This window comes from Pangasianodon hypophthalmus, chromosome 3 (assembly GCF_027358585.1).
Source record: "Pangasianodon hypophthalmus isolate fPanHyp1 chromosome 3, fPanHyp1.pri, whole genome shotgun sequence".
NCBI classification, from domain to species: Eukaryota; Metazoa; Chordata; class Actinopteri; order Siluriformes; family Pangasiidae; genus Pangasianodon; species Pangasianodon hypophthalmus.
Genome location: NC_069712.1, coordinates 6,473,816 through 6,500,167, shown reverse-complemented (window position 1 = coordinate 6,500,167; position 26,352 = coordinate 6,473,816). Strand labels below are relative to the sequence as shown.

General features: G+C 39.8%; 1 protein-coding gene across 11 annotated transcripts in view; it reads right to left on the bottom strand.

Moving 5' to 3' along the window:
• The window catches only part of inpp4b (inositol polyphosphate-4-phosphatase type II B), a 332,497-nt gene that overhangs the window by 36,984 nt on the left and 269,161 nt on the right, over positions 1–26,352 (bottom strand). For all 11 annotated transcript variants that reach the window (XM_034302375.2, XM_053232415.1, XM_053232414.1 and 8 more), the window contains 3 exons: positions 17,745–17,849; positions 11,428–11,536; positions 289–472 (listed from right to left, as the gene is read on the bottom strand). In XM_034302375.2, coding sequence (XP_034158266.1) covers positions 289–472; positions 11,428–11,536; positions 17,745–17,849 — 398 coding nt within the window. The remainder of the gene's footprint in view (positions 1–288; positions 473–11,427; positions 11,537–17,744; positions 17,850–26,352) is intronic.

Here is a 26,352-nt window from a genome sequence, read left to right as displayed (position 1 = left end):
AAGTCGACTAGCATGCTAAAGTGTTGATGAAGCAGAGCGTTAGCTGAAGTATAGAAGTTATGCTTCTATCCTGCTTCATAATTATGTTTCGAATTACACAAGGTTGGGTTTAAAATAACTTCAGATCACTCTTTCGCTGTGTGGTGTGTGTAGTGAGGTAATTTTACTTGTATACTTGTATTTAGAAAAAAGCAGTTTACTTCCACTCAGGCAGCTTCTTCTTTCACCCAGCCTGGGGCTTTACATTTTACTGGCTGCTATTATATACTACAGAAACTTGGTCCTCACCTTTTCCTCCAGACTCTTGAGAGCCTCCCGGAGGCTGTGGCTGCAGCGCTGCTGGGCCTGGAGGAGCAGGCTCTCAGCCAGGCCGCAGATGAGGGGCTGCAGCTGGGCCACGATGCTCAGGATCTCTCTGGCCTTGGCTGTGTGTTCTGGAGAGTAGTAGATGCACTGATACGCCGTGCTGTAACTGCGGAGAAGAAACAGATGATGAGCATCTGGCAGGACAAACAACTCACACACACACAATTTTAAAGCAGCCACTTTGAAAGACTGAACTTTTTTTTATAACACAATGTTATTCAAATAAAAAATGACTGCAATCACGGATATGTAAATACAGAGAAACAAGACTCTGTGTAGGCCGTGGAGCTGACCTATGGCGGACAGAGCAGAATCGATACGAAGACTGCAGCTCGAAACTGCTATAATTTGATCTAATCAATAGACGCCCACTAGCTTTGTACACTCTGACTGCAAATTCATTGCGGTTGATTTCATAGCTAATTAAGATCACTTAAATGAGTCATATATGACATAAGGTGAAGCAAGACATCCAATTGGTTTCCTCATTATCCTTTATGAGAAGATTGAGCAGTTTTCCTGCAGGAAATGCATTAATGATCAGCTTTAAAGGCCTCTGAATAGTTCTCTAATGTAGAGTCACAGTATGTTCAATTTTTTATTTATTTATTTTTTTTTTACAGAGATTATCTCTGAAATTGTATAGCACAGGTTAATTTGATTCAATTCATTTTCAACTTACAAAACTGGTCACAGATCCACACATCCATTTTCTATACTGATTATCCTATATAGGGTCGCAGGGTAGCCTGGCACCTATCCCAGTGGACGGGGTGCCAACCCACAATCGCACACACACTCACACCCCCATTCACACACAACGGACATTTTGGAAATGCCAGTCAGCCTACAGCGCATGTCTTTGGACTGGGGGAAGAAACAGGAGTACACGGATTCGAACCCCCCAACCCCAACAGTGCTAACCACTAAGTCACTGGTGTCAAATATCAGGGTACAAAACAAAAAACAAACAAACAAAACCCTAAAAAATGCAAGAATGGTTCCTGTTGGCTGTGGACATTTTTTTCAAATGAACTACACATGACGGTCTGTGTTCTGCTGAAAGCATATGTGAAAAGTGCTATATATTATTATTTCAAGCATTTTGTATTATTCCTGAATGTCTATGAAACATGCAGTGAACTTCACTCTAAAAATAATTTCTGGAAAAAATCATTCCATAATTTGTGTATTTTCAAAAAATAACTTAAATTAATTAAATTAACTTAAATTATAATAATTTTAAATTATTTAAAAAGTTATATAAAAATTTAATGAATAGTTTTTAAATGAAAACTGGCTATGAGCTGGAGAAGCAAAGAGTCTTCTCTGCTTCTTCAACTTAGTCAGTTTTCATTAAAGCCACACAGTAATTTTCATGAGCAGACATCTTAAAATTGTTCATTAATATGCATTCTATGACTTGCGAAAGTCCCAAAACATAGCTGTTACCCCTCAGCTGAACTTGTACAGGCCTGTGTGATGTACATAACTAGGATGAAGAGGAAAAAAAATATTCAACTGGGAGGGATTTTGTACTACAGTTTCTAAACAGTACCAGGCAACATGATTAAATTTGTGTTTTCTCATGACATCAGATTGAGGAATCTCAGGTATCTAACTAACTAACTAACTTTACTTACTTATTTATTTAGGATTTCCCCCATTTTCTCTCTAATTTGATCATCTGCCGATTTCCACCCACTAGGAAGCTCGTCCCTATCACACAACACCTACCAAATGGGGAGGGTTAAGTCTAACGAGTGCTTCCTCCAAGACACGTGATGCCAACTACCACATCTTTTCAAATAGCTGCTTATGTATTATAAACAAATAATTCTTTCTGTTTATACAGTGAACCACAAAAATGTGCATTGGGATGCTGGAAAACTTAGACTATATGTTATCAAGACAAATTAAGCAAATAAAATTTCAACAATTCCTTTATAATATAAAGCCTTGTCCTGTCCTTAGATGAAAATGACAAACCAAAATAATATTTATCAAAGTCCAACCCCTAAAATTGTCCAAAGTATTGAGCCATAAAATGGTCTTCAGATGAAAAATGTCATATCTATCAAACACTGGCACCTTCATTAGCTTGAAAATAGCTTCCTGTTCCCATTATTACAAAGACTTTGAAAACTGCACAAGGCTGTTTGGTTTAAAAAGGTGGCTCCATATGCTGGACACAAACTCGATTTAGCTTCTGTAATAAAAAGCCAAATTAAGCTGTGATTCAGCTAGTCCTGGAGACATTTCGTGTTTTACATGTTTCCAACACACCTGATCCAGGTCAAAAGTGGATTGCTAATGAGCTGATGAGTTAGATCAGGTGTGTGAGGAGTAGAGGAAACTCAACACAGTCCACGTTTGTGGAGTGGCAAAATCTTGATCTGGAGAAGAGAACGAACGGGACAAAATACCGTCTGAGACCAGCTGATGGCAGAGTGGACACAAAACCTGAGGCCATGGCAGACAAAAGACATATCTAATCATCAGTGCCTTTATTAACCGAGTTGGATTAAGGAAAGGTGGCTAAATGCTGTGGGGCAGAAAACAGAAATGAACTGCCTCAATCTCGAGATGCTCTGAAATCCAAAATCCCCCCCAAAAGTCAATTATAAATCAGAACTACTGAAAACTTTTTTACTCCCAAGACAATTATGCACTCAGAGCTATTTTTGGATGGAAGTGCTACTCTATAAAACCTGCTGGGGTGTTAGCAGCTTCCCCAGTAAATTAGCTCCTGTTTCTGAGCTCCGCTAATCCACCACACAGAGCAAGACGGCAGCCTTCGAGGGGGGAGAAACAGCGGAAAGGTAAACGTCTGCTGTGGGTGTTCATAAATCATCAATGGGAATGAATGATGACACTAAATAGAGTGAAGGAAGCGCAAAAGCCCTTAAGTGTAATTAAGCTCCAGTCTCCGGTGTAAGTTTAATTAATAGCGGAGAAACTGAGAAGTATAGAAGCATGCTCCTTGGTTTGCCACAAGCGTCCAGCAGGGAACAACCCGGACTTAATCACTGATCCGAGGCCGGTGCTTATGTTTTTTCCTCGGCGGTAGTGATACTGCTGAAACTGCACAACGACTCGAAAACAGCACACTGTGCTTTATCCTACACAGCCTCTCATGCAGGAGGACACGGCGTTGTCTGGACAGAAAGTGACCGAAGCACACGTGTTCACATTGTTACACACTCTCGCATGCTTCCTTCCTCTTCTCTTTCATTACACACATACACACATACTCATAAGTAATACATGGATGAAACATTCTCAGTAAAGTTCTTACATACACAAGCTTCACTCCAGCCTGAATGTTAAGCACATAGTCTCTCTCACCATCTGACACCTGCAGAAAAAGTGCTTAATGATTCAATGTGGCTGTTAAAAGATGGATTAGTCACATTTTGCCATCCAGGTCATGCCTACCAGCTTCAATTAAACACAAATAAAGTGAGGAATAAAAGGCTCTCGAGGTATGCACAGTGCCAGCGATACGGTTCCTTAACGAGGCCTAAATGGCTCAGTTCAGTATAGAGGAACCCCAGTATGGATATTATGAGGGCTGCACAATGAATCATATTTAAAACCAGGATTACATAGTTTCTTTTATAGTCTCTAGTTCCAGTTAATCACGACCTCCCTGGTTAGAAGCCTGTCTGTTTGGGTGCATACTGTTGAGGTGTTAGGAATAATTCATAAAATGCTATAAAGCAGAGTTACTGTTACCATCCCAAAGTTGATTATTTTCCAATAACAGTGTGTCCCAAAGCGTTTTATTCCTCCTATACCACACAGTTACATTTAATGTTGTGGTACATTCACAAAACAAGTTCGTTCCTGTTATCACTTGCGTTATAACAGCTATAAATAGTCGTTCTCTCACCAGCCTCTATTTTTCTCTCTTGAAGTTAATAAGCAGCTTGTCATGTTACCAAGAAAACACAAAGCACAACATCCTGAAAACTTTCCTGTGTCAGAAAAGTTATAGCTTTACTGCTTGACTGCTACAAAGCACTGGCACAGGGGACTGTTAAATAAACATCTCCTTACAGAAAGCTTCAACAGTTATACATTTTTTAATCTGTACATTTGTTAAGTCCATACTGTGTAAGTCCCGGTGAAAATTGTTAGTGTAAAAACAATAATGTCTTACAATGAGCACATTAATATAAACCTGTGATCTGAATTATAGCTAGCATGAAATTAATCTTCTGACCAATCGAAACCATAAATGCAGCAGCGCTGTGGTGTAAATTATGATGGTCAATATGCAAAATACCAATATCATGGATGCTTTCAAAACATCACTCCTTCTGTTCTATTATGGTTGGGATGACTAGTTAGGCAGTACTTCTATGGATAAAGTAACTCAGGAGTTAAAGTCTACTGACAAATTCTAAAACATTAAGGCTGATGACTTTTAAAGGTCCTTATATTGGACAAATCTGAAGGAACATCGCATGAATCCTTCTCAGTGAGGGCCTGCATTTCTCTTCACCAAAGAAGCCCGAACATAAACATATAATAAACACAAAGCTGTCAAGTTGACTGAAGTTCTAGGTCTGGTCTAGCGATGTTGTAATTTTTTTTTTAAATACAATGTTATGATTTCTTGGAAACCTTGAAAAAACTTTAAGGAAATTATCGTATCAGTCTTGAGTATTGTCACATGCATAGTTGGCATATTTATTTAATTTGCGTCTAGCTGTGCTATATTTAACATTTAAAAAAACATTCAGATAATGTGATTATTTTATCCATTTTCTGAAGATGGAGTGGAATCACCACTGTCTGAAAGCATTGCTGCTTCTCTATTCTTTGAGTGAGAGAAATGTGTTTTTCCCTCATGAAAGGCTCTCAGGCTAACAGCAGATCGTCAGTTTGCCATCTGGCACCTAGGTCACTTTCCCCGTCCTCTATGTTAGTAATGGCAATACAAAATAACTATTTAGAAAGGTTTCTGGGCCTTTTGATTATGGAAGGTCGCACTATTGCCAATTAGATGTCTATTACAGGTCTTATGTAGAAGTCTGGAAAAAAAAAATCATAGGCATCTGTAGGGGGGAACAGGGACTCAGTGTTTTGTAAATGGCCAGAGAAGATTAGTCTGGCTTTTTCTGTGAGAATAGTCTGCAACTGACACACAAGGAAAAAAGATATGATATCTTGCTTAAGGGGTAAGTTAAAAGATTTTCTGAAGACTCATAATGTACAATGTGCCATAACACCATCTTGTTCCTGGACTGGCTGTTATCAATTATCACAATTCAATATTGAGCAAAATAATTATGATTATCCTTTTAGCTATCATTGTGCAGCCCTAATGGATAATGACGGTTTTTGACTCAGCTGGCCAGCTGAAGCTGTGTTGTAGCATATTATACTGTAGAAGTAGTGAAGATGGAAAGGGATATTACAGGTGACATAATGAATTGGCAATGTGGTCCCTGTCCCCCTCTTATTTCCTCCCCTGCTTGCACTGCGCCCCAGGGAACAAAGAGCGACAGCCATTTCATTGTCCTCTTTGCAGCGCCTCTTCATGCTCTCAACACCTTGCTCCTTTGCTTTTGCCTTTCGTCCATCCAGCACGTCTTTGATGAATTAATGGAGCATTAAATGGCCACGTTTCGCACGTCACTGTTAGGCTAGCTTTTAATCAAATCCAATCATCAAAGTGTCATCAGACAAAGCTGGGGTGGACAAGAGATAGTGAATAGGGAAAATGTGTCGGTGTATATGTGTGTGTGTGTGTGCGCGTTTGTGTGTGTTTGATGGTCAGAGGCTGGTTCCTATTTAGGATAAGGAAAAAAAAAAAACCACTATGCCAAGTGAATAATATGCAAGAAGAACTCTTTAAAATAATTGCATTCTCAAACCTGGTTGAAAAGACAGTGAGTTACCAAGGAACGCCATTAAAATAATAATGACAGTGCTGCTGTTGTTGACCATACAAGCATTAAAATGGATTTGATTTCCGAGAGACATGCTATTTGATTTTAGGCAAGAGGTTGAGGCTCGAAGAGGCTTACTTGGCCAGCGAGGCAGAAAATTGGAAACTTTAAGCTACAGTGAGTCATTAACTAAGTCAAATACGAAACAAAACCATCGCCATATCTGTCGGATTAGTCCTCAATGTAATCTCTCTTTCAGCAAAACTGATTTCAATTCAGTGAACCTGAAAAAGTACACTCCTTCTTATCAGTGGGTTGCGCAGCTGATAAACTGACCATCTTCCCAACTGACCTCGGTGCTGAAAGTGCTTTTGTGCTTTAAAATTTTCTCGTATTAAGTGCACTTTAGAAACTTTACACAGGGTTCATACAGACACTTCAAAATGAAGTGTCAGGTCTTTCAAGGACTTTTCAAGCACTTTCTTTGTTTTTGTTTAGTTTTCAGGGACTGCACAAGAGATCACCGAACAAGCTCATCATTTGTTCATCATATCTTTATGTTTTACAACTTTTACAGTAGTATGATTAATGATTCCCCCACACAGTGCCAGCTTTTATATGCCTCATGTTCCAGCCAAGCTGAATTAATCTAGCATTTCCAAGAATCACAAATTATTTTATCATTCAGTCAGGTAATATAAATGAGCCCAGTTAATGTAAGTTCTGAGCTTTTGGCCTATGTTGGGTGGGTGAGGAGAGAGGGAGTTAACTACTGTATTTACGCCAAATTACGGATTCACTCATTCATCCATCCGTCCATTTTAAGTAAGCGCTTTATCCTGGTCATGGTCATGGCGGACCTGGAGCCTATCCCGGGAATACTGGGCATGATGCCCCAGTACTTTGCAGGGCATCATGCGCACACAGATTCACACACTGATTCACACCTAGGGGCAATTTGTCTTAGCCAATCCATCTACTGCCTTGTTTTTGGTAAGTGGGAGGAAAAATACATGTTTAGATTACTACATTTAAAATTAATTTTATATCATTTTAATGAGTGAAGAATTCTAAAAATGACAAGTTATCTGTGCACATCTATTCACATCAAGAAGATAAAGTCTTTATTATTCAAAATGCTTGTTTTTATACAATCAACATTAATTCACTTTCCAGCAATTGGACCATGTCATAACCATACCCTAAACACTGGTTGACAGTCAATAAGCCATCAGAGAGATTTAATAATAGCCAGGTCCCCATCCTGCACTCCTGTACATGATACAATATGATTGTAGACTGATCTGATCCCCAGCAGGTGCACTTGTTTTGAGCCTGCATGAATAATCCGTAACATTCTTTGTTGCTCTGATTATTTATAGCACTTTTCCATTAGGATCAAATATGTGACCCACATTTTGCTGTTATTTCCACTGCCAAGTGATCTGTTCTGTAACTAAATGTCTGTGTTGAATTGGTTACCCTTCTTACCAGGGCCCATTAATGCCAAATAGGGATATATTGGGAAAGCTTGAAATAGTGCAAACTGACTGGTCAAACACAATAGTAGTGCTAAATATTATACAAAACAAAGTATCCCACAGTTTCTATCTTCATATAGTGGCATGCAATTTAGAACAATAGTACTGCGTATGATTTGGCACGTAGCCTAGCAAGCTAGAATCACTTTACTATTAGACCGTGCACTCTTCAGTAGTGGCTGATATTGCCATCGCCTGCATTGTAAAACCTGGAAGGTTCAAATTGTTCAGCTGTTTTATGCCTCTTAATATAAAAGAAGATATTGAGTTAAATGTAAATCAGACCTTAAAGCTCATCCTTTTTTGCTAATGTTGTCTAAGTTTCAACTCTAGTGTTGCATGGGAAATTATGTCACCAGAACTAGGCTATGAACATACTGCAGATATTTGACCAGGGTATGGATATACTGCAGGTACTCCACCAGGACACAGACCCAGGTACCTGGCCAGGACATGGACTCACTTATTCAACCAGGGAATGAACATACTACAGGTAACTGACCAGGATACAGACATAATGCAGGTACTCGACCAGGGTACAGACACAGGTAGTTGACTAGGGTAAAGACATACTGCAGGTGCTTGTCCATGATTTTAGAATTTTCAATATTTATTTTACTTTATCTTATTTTATCTTTATTTTATTGTTATTTCTTATATGTATTTTATGCCTTGTCTTTTATGTATGCTGGAACAGTCTAATTTCCCCTTGGGATGAATAAAGTGCTATTTTATCTGATATGTGCATACTGCAGTTGCTTGACCACGATATGGGCATACTGCAGGAACATAGTGCAGGCACTTGACCATGATACAGGCATACTGAAGGTGCTTGACCATGATACGGGCATACTGAAGGTGCCTGACCATGATATGGGCATACTGCAGGTGCTTGACCATGATATGGGCATACTACAGGTGCTTGACCATCATGCAGGCATACTCAAGGTGCTTGACCATGATATTGGAATAGTGCAGGTGCTTGACCATGAAAGGAACATAGTGCAGGTTCTTGACCATAATATGGGGATACTGAAGGTGCTTGACCATGATATGGGCATACTGAAGGTGCTTGACCATGATATGGGAATACTGCAGGTGCTTGATAATGATACAGGAATACTGCAGGTGTCTGACAGTGATACGGGCATACTGCAGTGGTTAAGATGTTGGACTACTGATCGGCAGGTCATGAGTTCAATCCCCAGCACCGCCAAGCTGCCACTGCTGGGCCCTTGACCCTTGATCCTTAACCCTGAACTGCTCAGCTGTATAAATGAGATAAATGTAAGTTCCTCTGGATAAGGGCCTCTGCCAAATGCCATAAATGCTTGACAATGATACGGGCTTACTGCAGGTGCTTGACAATGATACAAGCATAGTGCAGGTGTTTGACCATGATACGGGCATACTTCTGGTGCTCAATCATGTTATATATACACAAGTACACGACTACAGTAGTAGTCAGACAGGGTACAGGCACTGGTAGGGTACCAGGTTATGGTACGGCCATACTGCAGGTACTTGAACAGGGAACGAACACAGGGATACAACCCCGAGTATGGACACAGTGATTCCACCATTCTCAACTGTTTAAATGCATGAACTGACTATTAATACAATTCAGCATCGTTAATAGAAGAATAGGGTGGCCCAAAGAGAGACTACATGATTGAAACTATCATTAGTCTGAGCATATACATTGAACCAAGACCTTTTATAATTGCCTATATGCTTTTCATAGCATGGACACAAGACGTGAATTATAATGACCAAAGAATGCGTTATATTTTATACACTGATTGGGAAAGATAATATTCACCAAGTGTATGCATTTTAAGGACATTTCAAGTTCAATGAAACTCAATAAGGTTTCCATATAATTACCCACAAAACCCTGCGCATGAAATCCCGACATGACTAATGATTGGAATACTAAGCAACAGCCTGTTCACTGTGAAATGAGAACGAGCAGAAGGTCCACTGATTTGAGATCAGCAATGCATCGTTTTTCAGGGCAATAGCTGATGAGGGATGCCACTGTGCCTGGTTCATTGCTTTCCCTGCTGGTTTTGGCAGGTTCGGGTGAGCCGGGCAGAAAGATGGGAACTGTCTAACTAATTAAACATCTCCTCTGACAGAGAGAAAGGGAGGTAAGCAGGGAGCAAAGGAGGGAGATGGCAGCAGACGGGAATCAGTAATTGAATCACAGAGTGGGGATTCAATCAAGAACGACACAGAATATCAATAGAGACCCTGGGGGTGGCAATGGGACCACACGCAAGCAGCTGTTCAAGATGACACAGAGAGAGAGAGAGAGAGAGAGAGAGAAAGAGAGAGAGAGAGCGACAGACCACAATGCCAGGCAAAGAAGAGCATCTATTCCCTATCAAAGCGTGACGGCCCTATTCGATACTGCCATGGAAACTGCACATGCTCTGCAGTTCTGTTGCTGCCATCTTGCTAAAGTAAACACCAATTACTTTCTGTAACAATGACTAGCTTGAGGGCTGTGGTTTGACAAAACTCTTTCAAAGTTAGAAGCATATGAGGTGCAAAATGTTGCCCTGAGTGCCATCCTAGTACTCCATCTGCTTCCGAGGGCATGAGATCAGCTCGGCACATTACCAAAACAAAATCTTTTTATAGGAACTGTAGAAAACCTGCAGAAAGTTTTTCTGCGTAGCAGATAAGGTCTCTCTTTTCACACAGTCATAGTGTCAACTTCTGAACTGTTAAGTATTAAGAGTATTTTTTCATTCATTCATCTTCAGTAACCGCTTTATCCTGGTTAGGGTTGTGGTGGATCAGTGGCCAGTCCACTGCAAGAAACTACACAGACACATTCACACCTGAAGCGAATTAATGTAGCCAGTACACCTACAGCGTGTTTTTGGTCAGTGGAAGGAAACCAGAGAACCCTGAGGAAACCCACACAAACAGGATGAACATGTGAAACTCCAGACAGACATTAACTCAAGCTCCAAGGATGGAACCATGGGCCTTGGAACTGTGAGGCAACAATGCTACCCACCACATCACCCTAGATAATTTAATCTCATTTTTAATATTCTTTAAAACAGTGCCACTCCACTGCAAAACATGAGTACTGACACATTATTAATGCAGTGCAAATGTGGGTAGTGATTATCATTCAGAAATACACCAATCAGAGATCTTTATAAGCATGAAAAACATGAAACATTCAAGGTGTATTTGTATGCAGAAAAATGTGCCAAATGTGTCTTTCAGTGCCAAACATCCAAACACGTGTCCCAAAAATGTGCCTGTTTTCAACAGACTGAAATAGATCTTTAGAAAATGTTAATCCTTGATTATAGACAAACTGGATTTAGTTCTTGTGTATCAAAAATTAATCAAAGTCTGATGTGACAGGTGGGTAGGCTTTAGAGCTTAATAATACTTCACAACTTAACAGGTGTGTCAGGACTGAAATAAACACATTTTTAACTGTATAAAATATCGGTGGGAAATAGATATTTATGAGAAAAATATGTGAGGAAGGGAACTTTGGGAAGCTGCGGCCTCAATGGGATAAATAGAGTTGGGTTTAAAGGGAAAATCTTGATCGTGATTGACAGGGGTTGAGAACTCACCTCTTCTTCTCTGCCTCATATCGGTTGAGCAGCTTCTGAAGGCCTCCATTCTTGAAGCCCTGGAAGTGAGCGGCTGGAGCTCCAACTGTGATCACATCGTAGAAAGCGTCTGCCAGAACAAAATAACAGAGGTATCAGCACGCAGCCAGTCGAGCCTTTCTGCTTGCACAGTTGACTGACATTGGATTTCAAAGAGGGATTTGTCTTTTGAGAAGATGCTCTTTCCACACAAACATCTTCTCCTATCCAGTAATAATAGTCAAAGTTTGCAGGCAGTTTTCCGAGGTCTCGGGCAAATGTTCACGGGATAATAGCAGTGACCATCTGTCTGTCTGTCTTAAGCTGTCTCTCATCATTGCTAAGCTAAAATGCCAATTGTCTTTGAGCACATTGAGTTCACTCGTAACATGAACTCGTAATCTCACCATGAATTGCCAAGCTAATTATGTGGGTAGTTCAGTATTTCGGTAATTAATCCTTTTTTTGTGCTCACCCAGAGTCAGATAAAATCATGGATATTATTTTTTCCTCTTCCACATGCTGCTGGAAGATATATCAAAGCTATTTGTTTTAAAATAATGAAAGGAGGTTTGCAGGGACCTCTTGCTTCCTTTTCACAGCAGCAGAGAAACAAACCCGCTAATGAAAGTTTCACTGATATTCATTTAGCATTTATGATGCAGATTTTAATTACTATATTCTCATACAAAATACAATAATAAGACAAGCGTCTGCCTTGGGAAATATTTTCAACTAAACATTTTTCCTCATCAACTGGATGCACATATTTAAATAAAAGTAACATTGTGCTACAGAGAAAACTGATGTATTTTTCTTGGAATTCTACCAAAAAAAAAAAAATCAGATGCAAGAATAAAATACACAGCTTTCACATTACAAATGCATTTCCCATTCCTGTGCTGTTATAATATCACACTGCCAATGCTCAACAAGACCTCCACTTATTATTCTGGTACCAGTACCCCGCATTTCATATCTGTTTCTTAAACTGTGTGTGATGGTGTTTATTAAAGCAAACTCAAAGTCTGAAATGCAGTGACAGTTATAATTTTCCAGCCTCCCACTGACTCACCACAGCACAACACACTTGATAATCATGACAATGGGGCAGCATATTGATATATGGATCAAAGCTCACCGAGAAATACGGCGTGGTGATAATAGGACACAGATTTAATTTGTCGTGATAAGCTGTAATTTGATCATTATGGACCGGTTGTTACAGCTGAGGTCTTGCATTTTAAAATTCAGTGCAAGTCCAAGGAGAAAAATCAACAGCCCAATGACCACAATACCAATTTCATGTAATTCACTGACTTCACACTGATGTTGATGTGAACTGCTTTTGCTGCTGAAATCCACATAATTAATTCATGTTACTTCGGGAAAGCAGAAGAACTCGAGTTTATTAGAGAAATTGGTTAGCCAATCCTTTAAGAAACAGGGAAGATTGAACTGCTTTTTAGGACATCTAGCTTTCACTTTCACACATATTACATATATCTATATCACAAACTATGGCTTCAGTCCATTTTGAAGTGATCATGACCATGCCTAAATCCTTCACAGCGAGAAAAGCAAGCTACAACAGACAGGTAACAAATTAACGGAAAAACAAGATAAAGTGTTTCAGTAAGGTGTTGGGTCATTGCAAGCCTCAAGAACAGCTTCAATGCACCTTGGCATCAATTCTACTTGTCTCTAGAACTGCAGGTGAGCTATGAACATCACTCTTCCTAAAGATTTTCCCTCAGTCAGTGTCTTGATGATGGTAGTAGAGAGCGATGTTTAACACGTCACGCCAAAATCTCCCAAATGGGTTGAGATCTGGTGAATGTGAAGATCTTAGCATATGATTTACATCATTTTCATCCTCATCAGCCATTCAGTGAGCCCTCGTGCCCTGTGCATGTGGGTGGAGTCAATCTGGAAGAGACCATGCCCATCAGGATAGAAATGTTTCATCATTGGTGAAGAGCCAGAAGATCTTTGTATTGATTTGCAGTGATATTTTATTCTAAGGGGACAAGTGTGGCCACACCATGACAGGGAAAGAACTAAATGCCCCCCTACAGCGTAACAGAGCCACTGGACCTTTCACTGTAATAGTTGAGCATTCAGGCCTGTACCGTTCTCTTGGTGTTGCCATACATGAACTTGCCCACTATATGGTGAAGGATGACTCATCTACCCAGATGAATAATCCTGTGGTTGTGGTTCTTGCTGATGGTCTAATTACGTCCTACGTCCTTATTTGTCTTTTCATATCAGACAAATGCACAAGCATTACACTCATTGAATATGAGATTTCAAAGACCATTTCTAACCATACATACTGATGTGTTTCCTAGAGATCTAAGATGTACAGATGTCACTTTAGTCACTCTTCTTATTGAAACACAGCAAGTTGAGCATCTTTGTGACTGAATCTCCATGCCCCAATAATGAATCCTCTTTCAAAGTCACTTAGATCTCTTCCGCTTGTCATCTCGATCAAAAATCAATGTACACTGGACTTGCTCTGCATTTTTATACATACCAACGAGCATGATAGGATGTTAATTGCTTAATTGTATCATGCAGTACACTTGTCTTGAACCACTGGTTATGTTCCTCTACTCGTTTATTCAAGTTTAAAAAAGCATTTAGGGCATGATAGTCAATGAGATTTGGAGTTCATAGAATGTACAGTAATTAAGACTCTGAGGATAACCAGACATTATGTAAAGGACAACTGATCTTGGATTCCCTAAAAAAAAAAAAAAAAAAAAAAAAAAAAATCTGCCACATGCAGTTATACCCCAGTGCTAAGAACTTTGTGTATATTTGTGTGTTTTTGGTTCCTTTTCAACTATGTCGGCCATATAGCAGCTCTGCCTCATGCTAGCAGTGAGCTTTATGTTAGGTCATGTAATGAGCTAGCCTGTGGACTCGACAGGAAGTTGGCTCTGGGAGATGTTTGACAGCAATTAATGAGCAGCCTCTCCGCAGGCCTGGCACCCCGTTGTGCCACTCTCGCCATACCACGCTCCTCTGCCACATTCAGGCCTCACTAATGACGACAGGGGCTCTGACTCCCGATGCCCACCGCCTTCCCACCCCCAATATTCCTCCCACCCCCCCCTGAGCACATCTAATTGGCTGCTTCTCGATAGCTCAACGGTGCCGTGAAATACAGTGTCGCGTCAGGGGCATAAGTCACATGCGGCCCAATTTGGAGCTGATTTGCTCCGATTTTCCTGCCGTCTATAAATCGAATGGAAACGAGGCACGCACAGGAAATCTCTCTCTCTTTCTCTCTCACTCTCGGCAGCAGAGGAATAGATTGCAGTCAGACAGAAGCTAGAATTATTCATAGTTAACCAGAAAGCCTGGATGGGTTAAATAAGATGAAATATATTGGTGCCGTCTAAACGGGGAGAAGGAAAGGTGTTTCGGCACAGTTTTCTCCTGCTCGTTAAGGCTTTGAATTTGAGCAAGTGCAATTTCAGGCAGAAAAAACATTCTCTGTGCTCATAAAAGGAGTTCAGAAAAGAAATATAATTTATAGGTTTTAGTAGGTGTGAGGGACATAAAACGTTTACGGCTACTCTGGCAAATTGTGAAATTGCTGAACATTGAGGAGAGAATATGGAGCAAGCAGCAGGAAGAAATGTGGCAGTGCATTGAGTGTGAAATTGCTGAAATATGGGGAGACTACATAGCAAACAGGACAAAGAAAAGTGTCTATACACTGTACATTTTCATCTAGTATTTCATCCACGTTCCTTTTAGTAGACATTATGTCACAGATAAAATCGATAGCTTTCATCATCTCCAACATTCAACAGCACTGCAAAATTATCTGTATATTGACTTTTACAATGTAATATTTAATATATTTCACTGGATTCTGTGCATCATTTTAAAACCAAAATCATGAATCTATATATGACATGACATAATCTAATTTGCCTAATTTAACAAGTTGCTGATACATCAATTAAATTTTAAATTCAGTTTTATTTGTATAGCACGTTTAACAATAGACGTAGCAGAAATCTGGACATAGATTTAGGTCACTAATGAAAGAGCCAAAGGCAACAGTGTCAAAAAAAATTCCTTGAGACAACATGATGAAGAAACCTCGAGAGGAACCAGACTCTAGAATGAACCCATCCTCTTCAGGGTGACACCAGATAGTGTGATTATAAATCATTACATTATACAGGTGTAGATGAGTAAAGACAAACAATACTAAGCTTGTTGAAAGAATGTTCAATATGAGCAGATTGTCTTGGAATGAATACAGAACAGTCTGTATAATTACAGCAGCAGCTCTTACATACAAATCAACAGTATGGAAGCAAGATTATCCACTGAATCAAAGGGGAGACTTCGACATAAATTGTTTTTTGGGAAGTGGAAATATTTTGGGTATTCACGTGGAACCATCCACAGCAGCAGAAAGTGAGTCACAAGTGCAGAAAGCAGAAGTGGAGCATCAACATGAATCAGGCAGGTCCAGGGGGTGAGAAAAACCACAGCAGTTCAAGTATACCAGGATCTGGCATTGGCATCACAGAGTGGGTATTGAAAACTAATTGCTTATATTTTCAAAAAGGAAGTTACTTAAACAAAACTTCCACAAAGCATATAGTGCCGGTCTGCATCAAGCAAAGTAAGCAGTGAGTGCTCTAAACACGCGCAGGTCCTCATTAGCAAGTCATATTCCTGTCTGGTTGTATTAAAGTTCACTTGTTGGACCTCGCCTGCTGATTCCTGTCTGCCTGCATTGCCCTGATGCTGTAATGAGCGTGGGTCTTGGCAGCAATAGGAGCACTACTCATAGGGGCGCACGCACACACACACACACACACACACAATATATATATTCAGTAACTCAAACTAAAATTATACTGAGGGCGTATGAAGATCTGGGGTTTCTGCATCCATCTATGTGAATTTTAACTGTGCACATAAAAACAGACATTTCTGGAAAAAAAAACTATATATAAAAGATTTTATGCAGTTGATACAGAATAACTGGTGTGTTAAATGGGGAGAAACAAGTAGAACTCAATGCCCACAGCGTCAACAGGGATATCTCCACCGCCAACAAGTCGTCTAGTCCTTCTTGTTAGTAAGTTGTATGCCTCAGATACCCTTAATGTATATTTCAAACAGGAAAGAAATATATTTTAGACATCTGACATTGCTGTGACCTGGACCCTGTTTGGATCAATTCCAAAATGTAATCAGTTCATCTGGTGGTTGCAGTGATAATTCATTATCAATCCTACAAACATTCAACCACGTGTTCTTGAGATATTACACTAACAAGAATGTTGGATGGACACATGGACGAACCAAAAACACCAAAAACACCTAGTGGTGACAGAATAATCAAAAAGATTTTGTACCGGCCAGCAGAAACTAAAATGCACCTGAAGAGAGACTGATGCGTGCATGCACGAACTTGAAATTGGGCTGGAGGCAAGCCAAAGTTTGTGACTTTTGTTTTAGTTTAAAATTCATAAAAAAAAAATAATAAAAAAATTGAGTTGCTCTTTAACCCATCCAAGTGCACACACACAGCAGTGGGCAGTCTTTTTTTCTGTGGCGCCCGGGGAGCAGTTGGGGGGTCGGTGCCTTGCTCAAGGGTCTCACCTCAGTCTTGGTATTGAGGGTTGGAAGGGAGCGCTGGTCATTCACTCCCCCCACCTACAATCCCCGGACCTGAGACTCGAATCCATGACCTTTGGGTTGCAAGTCCAACTCTCTAACCATTAGGCGACGACTGCCCCATATTGCCAGATTATTCATTAGAAGAGGCACTCATTTTCATTTTGAAAATTTGTGAAATATGGCTTGAGAGAAAGAAGAGAATCATGGTGTACCTAAAGCCCAATTCAGGCTGGATTAGTTTTACATGAGGGGCTATAATTCAGAAGATTACTGATGAGATCCAGTATAAATTGGCAATGACAGTAGTTTTTAAACATGTGAAAAGTAAAAAAAAATCAGAGCAAATAACCTTCTGTATTTCTGTATATACTCAGTTCATTCAGTAATACTAGTTCTATAAAGAAGTGTGTGCTATTGTTATTATTACTAAATGCTAGGTCTGGTGTGATCAACAGGCATACGGCAAAGACAACCTGAACTGTGTGTGATAATCTGGGCAAAATGCACAGATTCTTTATTCTGTCTGAATTGGCCAAACAAAAAAAAATCCTTAAAAATGACATTAGAGAACCTCTTCTTGTAAAATGAATCCATATCTTGAATTGTGCCTAAGTCCTATATACCCATACCTGTTTTCCTAGGACACGTCACCCTCATGCGCTGTGTGTGCAGATTAATGGGAATGAACTCCAGGTATTTCTGTGCCTTGTTGCAGCTCGGCTTGAATGAAGGACCTGAGGACAGAGCAGAGGGCACACACATTAACAGTGCATATAATCCACTCTATTTATTATAAAAAGAACAGCATGGGGCAGTTGCCCTTGCAACCAGAGCCACTGGCCAGGTTTGGCAACTCCCTCACCATCTGCTTCTGCTGAGTTATGGGGCCATTCAGTCCTGAGGACAAAACATTGCCTTTTACAAGATATTTACTTTAGTGGCCTTACTTTATGTACAGTTGTGAAGTAGGAAAATCAACAGTTCACTTGATCACATGTGGAATAACTACTTAGATGTCGCTGGGACCTTAACTGTCTTTACTAGCCAATATACAAGACCGTCTATTGATTAAAAAAAAAACACGCTTAATTATATTCAGGAAGATGAATTAAATATCAATTGGGTCCAAACAAAGGTTTTTAATCTGACCACTTTCATCCCCAGCTGCCAAATAAAAGTGAGAAGAATCATTATTGACCTTGACTGGCTATGGTAATGACCGCTGATAATGTTACGCTTTGGCAAGCTATGTCGAATCCAAGCTGTGGGATAAAGTACAGAAATCTGATTATGGATGCATCAAATTGAGTGTCTGGGAAAAATAAGCCTACATAAGGATCTGTTAATTTGTACCTTAATCCGGTAAGTAGAGGATTTCATGGATTTACTCTGCTACCTGCTTTGAACAAAACCATCCAATTAAAACCTCCTTGAAAAGATAACACAAAGTCACAGAGGGATATCGTGAATGGCTGTCACACATCATCATCTTTGTACTCGTTTTAAATATGCAAACACTTAACAAACCCACTACAAAACAGCACTAAGCTGTTAAAGAACTTTTAAACTGAGTAAACGAAATGCCTGACTTTTCAGTTGTGTATTTCAAGAGCTTGACAAATGAGCAATAAAGTACACAAACAATATCTGTGAAATAGAAAACAACATAAGCCATTAGTACACAGGAAACTTCACTCTCTGTACGCACGGTGATCTCTCATGAGCAGTGATCAATAGGGTGGAAATCCACATGCTTGATAGCAGCACAGCAAAAGCAGTGAAGGATTAACACGGTGGTCTTTATTCTTTACTGTTGTAAGTGCATCAAGAGTTTTAAAGCCTGCTTCAAAATATAAAACCCAGGAACATTGCCGGGTTATTTTTGCTGTTAAAGTTAGAGGATTCCTGCTTTCACACATGGTTCCAGAGCATTTCCGACTCCACCGTGTTCATGCAGATCATAAAAATCACAGAAATAAGCTCAAAAAAGAATGAAGCAAATTGGAGGGTAAAAATATTTCATCAAAAAGTTATCTGTTGATGATGATATAAATTTACAACTTATTTTGTAGCCCAAATGTGCACGTCACCAAGCAACCAACCACATAACATATTTTTTACATGTATATTTTTTATGTACCTAAGCATTAAATATGTACCTTCATATTTATATGTTGAGTTTTTTTCTTCTGGAATGTTCCACCACTGGGAGAACCCATGTCAGTTACAGTAAGTTACTAAAATGCAAAACAATTTGTATCATATTATTACTTTTCCTAGTTTTATTTAGATGTTTTTATGTTACTGGGGTCACAAGGCTATGGCTGTTTAGACATACATTCAGGAGCAGCTAGAGGACATGTGAACCAAACAGCTACAGAGATTTACACTCAGCGTCTACAACTTATCTGACAAAGTTCCTCTTTACCCTTGAGTCTACCTGAAACACTGGTTGGAACTGTACAATACCTCATCTTTGTAAATAGCTGGGCTTTTACAAAACCCCAGAAATATACAGCAGAACATTTATGACTAAAACTGTACAGTGTGTGTGAAGTGGCTCTAGGGAGTTAAGGTCACTGAGAGGAAGACTGCAGTGAAGGACCTGGCTCAGAAGTCTGAGGATTGCAGGGGAAAGAGGAATAACAGTGCTGAAAGTGACCTAGCTCATGAGCACTGAGCTTTGATGCGTACAAGAGTGTCTTAGACACTGAAACCACAGTCCACATTCTCATTACAGGCCAAAATAACCTTAAAAGCCCCTGTCTGTGGTGTGAGACCTTGTGCAGAATATCCTGCTGCTGTTCACACCGGACCTCACAATTTATACACTCTCCGAAAAAAGGGCACTTTACTGTAAAAGGTGTATACTAAAGCTTACACCTTTTGCACATTTACTATGTATGTAGAGCATGTAGCTTTATTTAAAAATGAATTACGGACCATTTATGTACATTAAATCTTAATATTTTACACTATAACAAGGTACATACTGTATATACACATACGAAAGATTGACCTTGATTGTGTGTACCAACCCAGTGACAAGGAAATGCATAGTTTCGTACTTTTTTTCTGACTATGTACGCAACATTTAATAGCTACTACCTCTATAATTAACAAACCGATACCTGAGGAAGTGGTTTCATGATCTCATGGGGGAATATTATTTAGCTTGACAACAAATTTCCTAACCAGATGGGATTATTTTCACTTGGTGACATCTGTAATAACCTTTTTGATGTCTCTTCACATCTGGGCAGCAATTAAATTAGCGCAAGATGGATGAGATTCTGCCGGGTTTGTTTGTCTATGAACCTGGATATGACAAATGGTCATATGATCATGTTTATGTATTTGTCAGCATCTACTGTAATGTTATATGATTAAGAATCTTACAGGAATACAAGTTCTCTTTCATTTATTTCTAAAATATGAACATTGCATGGTATTGTGGCACATGTGAATATAAAGTGTCTTTATACCTGTAGCTTATAATTTTAATGTTATAATAGCCCCTATAATCAGCCCGCAGTTTCATGCTCGTCTGATTGATTTTATTTTCTTTCTCCTGCTAATGGGCTCCAGTGTAGGCAGTGTGGAGACGAAGTTATACAACCCATACCAAGTAAGTGGTTAATACTCGGGTGAAGCATTCGTCTTTTTGCTATTCAGGAAGAGGATGTGCGCACTAGGCGACAAAATATGGCGAGTAGCAGAGGTCGAAAAAACCTTTTTTTCCCTAGAAGCTGAAATTGACAGATGACTGCAGCATTGGTCCAAAAACATTAAGTAATTTGGTCTGGACTTTTCCTAGCACCTTCAGAAGAAGCACTTACTCCAGGCCCCCATGTAAATTTAATCCTGTCTGAATAGGGTTTTACATGCTTTATATATTTACAAAAAAACAGTCTTTTTTTAAAACTGTTTTTTCCTCATTTTCCTAAAGCTCATCTTGTCCCAGCATTGGTGGTTTAGTGGTAGAATTCTTGCACCATTAGAGACCTATGTTTGACTTCATATAAACTGGGCTGGTGTAGGTCAGTAATTAAGGTTATTCATTAGTGAGTTTTAGAAGGTTAGAAGGTTGTGAGTTTAGATCCCAGACCTCTCAGAGAGCCACTAATGGAGCCATGAAAAACTCAGCTTTATGCTTTCGTTGTATCGCACCTGGGAACGACATGATGGAAGAGCATGTAAAGTTGCTCCTCAGAGCTTCAAGCTCAATCCTGAGCTCTAGTTACTGTCTGATACACCAGTATCCCATCCAGGGTGTATTCTCGCCTTACACTCCATGTCCTGAGACAGGCTCTGGATCCACAACCCTGACCAGGGTAAAGTCATTACTGAAGATGAATGAATGTATTCGAGTTGTAAGGGCAAATAAATAATGTAAACAGGCTACATTATTCTTTTTGACTGTGCTCATAAATCTTGCAATTTCATTTGGAATTTTATATTAATAAAATGGGAGGCATCATCTTCTTTCAACTTTTGACCACGGTAGGTAGCTTTACTTTTGTGATCACTGTTTCCACTGATTTTATTTTTGCTTTTTTCTGCCAGTCTGACCCATGCAAATTTAAAAATGTATGAGGTACACTGGCTTACCCTGAACAACAAAGCCACAGCTCCTAGTCAAAGACAGAAATTGTGCCAAGCTGAATAAAAATGTGCAATGCTTCACCTCACTTGCATTTGGTATGAATAGAGACTGAAGGAATATGTAGATAGCATCCACTGTGTGCTAATTGAGTTTTTTTTTAATTCACTGAATAAACAAATACATTCTAGCTTAAAATTGCTTATTCTATTGGTAATTCATTTTGTTTCTTTCTAGACATACAATGTGCCTAATGAAATATAGAATTAAATTCCAAGCTGAAATTAGCTAGGCATAACCTTAATTATTATAACACAAATTATATTTGTTTTATAATAACCTGATCTGATCAGAAATATTCAATAAATCCGCCTGTACAATGGAAAAATATCTTGAGTAAAAATATCTTGAATATGGGCAAATGGAGATTATTATAAATCAAATATAAAATAATTCAGGCTGTTTTTAGATGCTTTTACTCATTTCAAGCTTGAAATTAGTAAAAAAAAAAAAATAGAATATATATTCTATATATATTCAATAAACCATATATTTTATTTATTGTAATCGTATAATATGAAATACTAGATAAATGTGACTATATTCAAAATATTTTCACTTGCTAAGATTAATTATTTGTACTTTTTTGCAGCTTATTTGCAGTGCATTGCCTGATAATCCATTCCAGATCTTCATGTCAGCAGTAAAAACAGCACTGGTGGTGGCTCTAGAAGCAAAGCCTGATCCCTGGGTGATCAGGCAGTGTTTGTGTGGCACGGTGACACGGGCCGTCTCTCTCTCTCTCTCCCTCCCTCTTGGGAAAGCTCACAGGCTAATGGAGCTGCCACAGTGGCATTAGCCCCATCATGCCCTCCATCTGTGAGGCCAGGTGCTTGTGGAGGCAGGAGGAGGAGGAGGGAAACCCTGCTACTCTGACCCTCACATACTCAGCTGCAGGGGTAAACACAGGTTTGTAGGCAAAGAAACACCTGCACGCTCTCATTAGTGTACGTTTTCTTTTCACATCCACAGCAGAACACACTGTTAAAACCAGAGCGCGGCACAGATCACCTCGGCACAGCATGTGTCTAGCTCACTAGCACAGCCTCAGGGGCCTTTCATCAAACAGCTGGAAAAATCTCTATGCGCTTTCTCAGCGTCTCTCCTGCCTGAGCAGTGGGAGGCTCACACCGGCAGAGCTGTATAGTCAGCCGCAGGGCTTCAGCTCAACCCACAGCCGGCCAGTGGAGCACACAGCAGTGATCAATGCAGCTGGAGCTTGGTTCTGCTCTGAGTGTGCTCAGAAGAGCTCCTCCAGCAGATGTTGTTGTTCTTCCCACAGTGTATAAGTGTGTCTGGTGGTGGTGTAGGCTCTCTGCATAAATGATAACTGCATAGTGCACAAATCAAACGTAGCATACAATGCTCTCTTATGCAGGTAGCCCTGTGTATGTGCCTTTTTTCAAAGCATCTGATCTATGAAGCTTAAAGGGAAGCAAAGCTCAGACCTCTTCTTGTGTATTAGATGCTGTAAGCTCATTCACTTATCCTGCTAAGACCTGCACTTGCCAAGATTTGTCCTCCATTTGCCACTCTGATGTGAGTGAATTTGACGCTTATCACCTGCTTACCAGCAGAGACGCATAAAATTTAAAGTTGGCAATACTGATACTGAAACAGATACCTACCCAATATTGCTTTCTTTAAAAACTGCTAAGCTTTAAAATGTTTTTTTAAAGCACTTCACTGCTAAACTCTTTCACACAAAAATATGTGTGTGTGTAGGCATGTTTATACACTAAATGGCTAAAGGTTTCTGGATACCTGTCCATCTCACCCATATGTGCTTGTTGAACATCCCATTCCAGACTTAGTCCCCCTTTGCTCTTATAATAACATCCACTTTTCTGGGAAATCTTTCCACTAGATTTTGGAGAGTGGCTGTGGGTATTTGTATTCATTCAGCCACAAGTGAGGTCAGGCACTGATGTCAGGTGAGGACGCCTGCTGCATGGCATTCCAGTTCATCCCAAAGGTGATCACTTGGGTTGAGGTCAGGGTTCTGTACAGAACACTTAAGTTCTTCCGCTTCAACCTTAACACACCATGTGTTCATGAAGCTCGCTTTGTGCATTGTTCATGCTGGAACAGTTTTTGGCCCCTTAGGTCCAGCGAAGGGAAATTTAATGCTACAACATACAAAGATACTCTATAAAATTGTGTGATGGTCAGATGTCCACAAACCTTTGGCCATACAGTGTATATCTAATGTCTAATATATCTAATATACCAAATATCCCCCCTAACAGACAGACTGCAATCAAATATTACACATTAGTGTTTTTGTATAGTGACCTTTAGTGTCAGTAAGGCACTATACAAATGGAATGCATTATTATTATTATTATTATTATTTATATATTTATTTATTTTTTTGCCTAACAGAAGACCAGGACACAGAGAATAGACAAATGGAGAGATGGATGGTTAGACGAGCTAAAAGTGGAAGCAACTCTGCCCATCTATCTGACGAATTAATTATTATTTTATGAGCTGATGCAAAGTTCTGGGAGCAGATGAAGAACATTGAAGTCAGCCCTGTCTTATTCATAGAGCTAAACAAAATGCTGGACACGTTTACAGGGCAAGCTGAAGAGTAGAGAGAGAGAGAGAGACAGCGAGTTTCATTGGTGAAGCAGAATTCTCTAAATACCAAACCTTCCCTCTCTAGCAAAAGGTCACCCCGCGTATTATTCCTAATATCACGAGGTATCAATAATTAATACCGTGCAGTTGAGTTCTCCGAGCTGGCTGGATTATGTCTGGGCCCTGTGACTGACTGTGAGGCTAAAACTGAGTGCAGGAAAGCCGAGGTGGAGGAAAGGCAGGAGGAGATAGAGCGAGGCTTTTCTGATTTACAGCAAACGAGATTAGAGGTGGGTGCAGCAGGCTGTCAGGAGCCATAACGCTGAAGACCGAGCTCCATCAGTCATGCGGCAAAACAACACCGAGCAGCCCGAGCTCATCTGCCAGCCTCGGCTTGAATCACGCCACCAATCGATTGGACCGATCAGCTTTTTGGCCGGCAGCGCTGATTAGAAGGGCAAAAACATCAATGACTATTAAAGGTTTCAGACAGAGAGAGCGAGGCGGTGGAGATGGTGACATTTCGTGCCCTGCCATTACTTCTTCCTCCGTGATAGGGAGTGTGGATTTGAGCTGCTACATTAAGCTCAGAGTTGATAGTCCTAACTTAATAAGGCTGCATTATATCGCTCCGTTTTTAGATTGTGCATGCAGATTATACGTGTGTGTGAGACTGTGCATCCAAAATGACAAGCACTGTACAATTTATATACCGTGTGTGTTCGTGTGTGGCTGCAAAAAAGACAAATAGCACGCCGTTTCCCACATCACGCATGCGTATTTGGAGAATTAAGCTGTGTACACGAAAATGCGCCAAGGCTACAATTTGCAATCTGCGATCTCTGCAGTTGCCAGCAGCAGGATGAGAGAATAAACACTCCCCACATGTCTGATTCATACAGACCTCTTGCCTTTATCATCTCTGCCCAGTCTAAACTTAGTTGCTATGACTACAGTGCCACCACATATTTAAGAGAAATTGAGAGATGCTGCATGTAGAGGCACACAGGAAAAAAAACACACACACACACACACACACACACACAAAGATAACAAATCCAAATAAGGCTTCATGGCTGCAGATGATAATTATATGGCACTAATTGGCTACGCACATTTATAAATCTCACATTAAGCAGTCTATACTTAACATGTTATTGCATTATATGAAGCGGTGAAGGGAAATAGCTGAAGCAGAGTGAAGCTTCAGCACTTACACTGGGTTTCAGTCTGCTGCACGTTTGTCCCTGCATTATTTACGTCCTTGTGTTTCCATTTAGTGTATTATTAACTGCGAACAGAGGATCCGATAACCACAACTGACCATGAAGACGTGCGCAGAATACCACAGACAGACATGGTCATCATAAAGATAATGATAGATAGATAGGTAGATGGACACACAGAGACACACAAACACAAATAGACAAATAAATGACAAACGGTTAGATGAAAAGATACATAGAGAGAGAGAGAGACAGAGAGATAGATAGACAGACAGTTCATTAGATAGATAGATAGATAGATAGATAGCAAAATATATTTTATATTATATATAGACAAAGATATTTAGATGAACAGATATACAGACAGACACAACTAGACAGACAGATAAACAAACAGACAGAGCAAGAGTCAGACAAACAGTTAGTTAGATAGACAAACAGATGGAGGGATGGGTAGATGAAAAGACAGACAGTTAGACAGATAGATTGACAGACACACACACAAATGAGTAGACAGACAGACAGATAGATAGAAAGATAGATAGACAGTTAGTTAGATAGATAGACAGACAGACAGACAGACAGACAAACAGAAGAAGTTAGAGAGATAGAAAAACAGACAGACAGATAGAACTGATCTGTTTCACTGGAAACTTTCTGTACTTTACTGAACTTTTACCTCCTCTACCATTATTACTAAACAACACTGCAGTTACTTCCTGGATTCTTCTTAAATAGATAGATGGATAGATAGATGGCTAG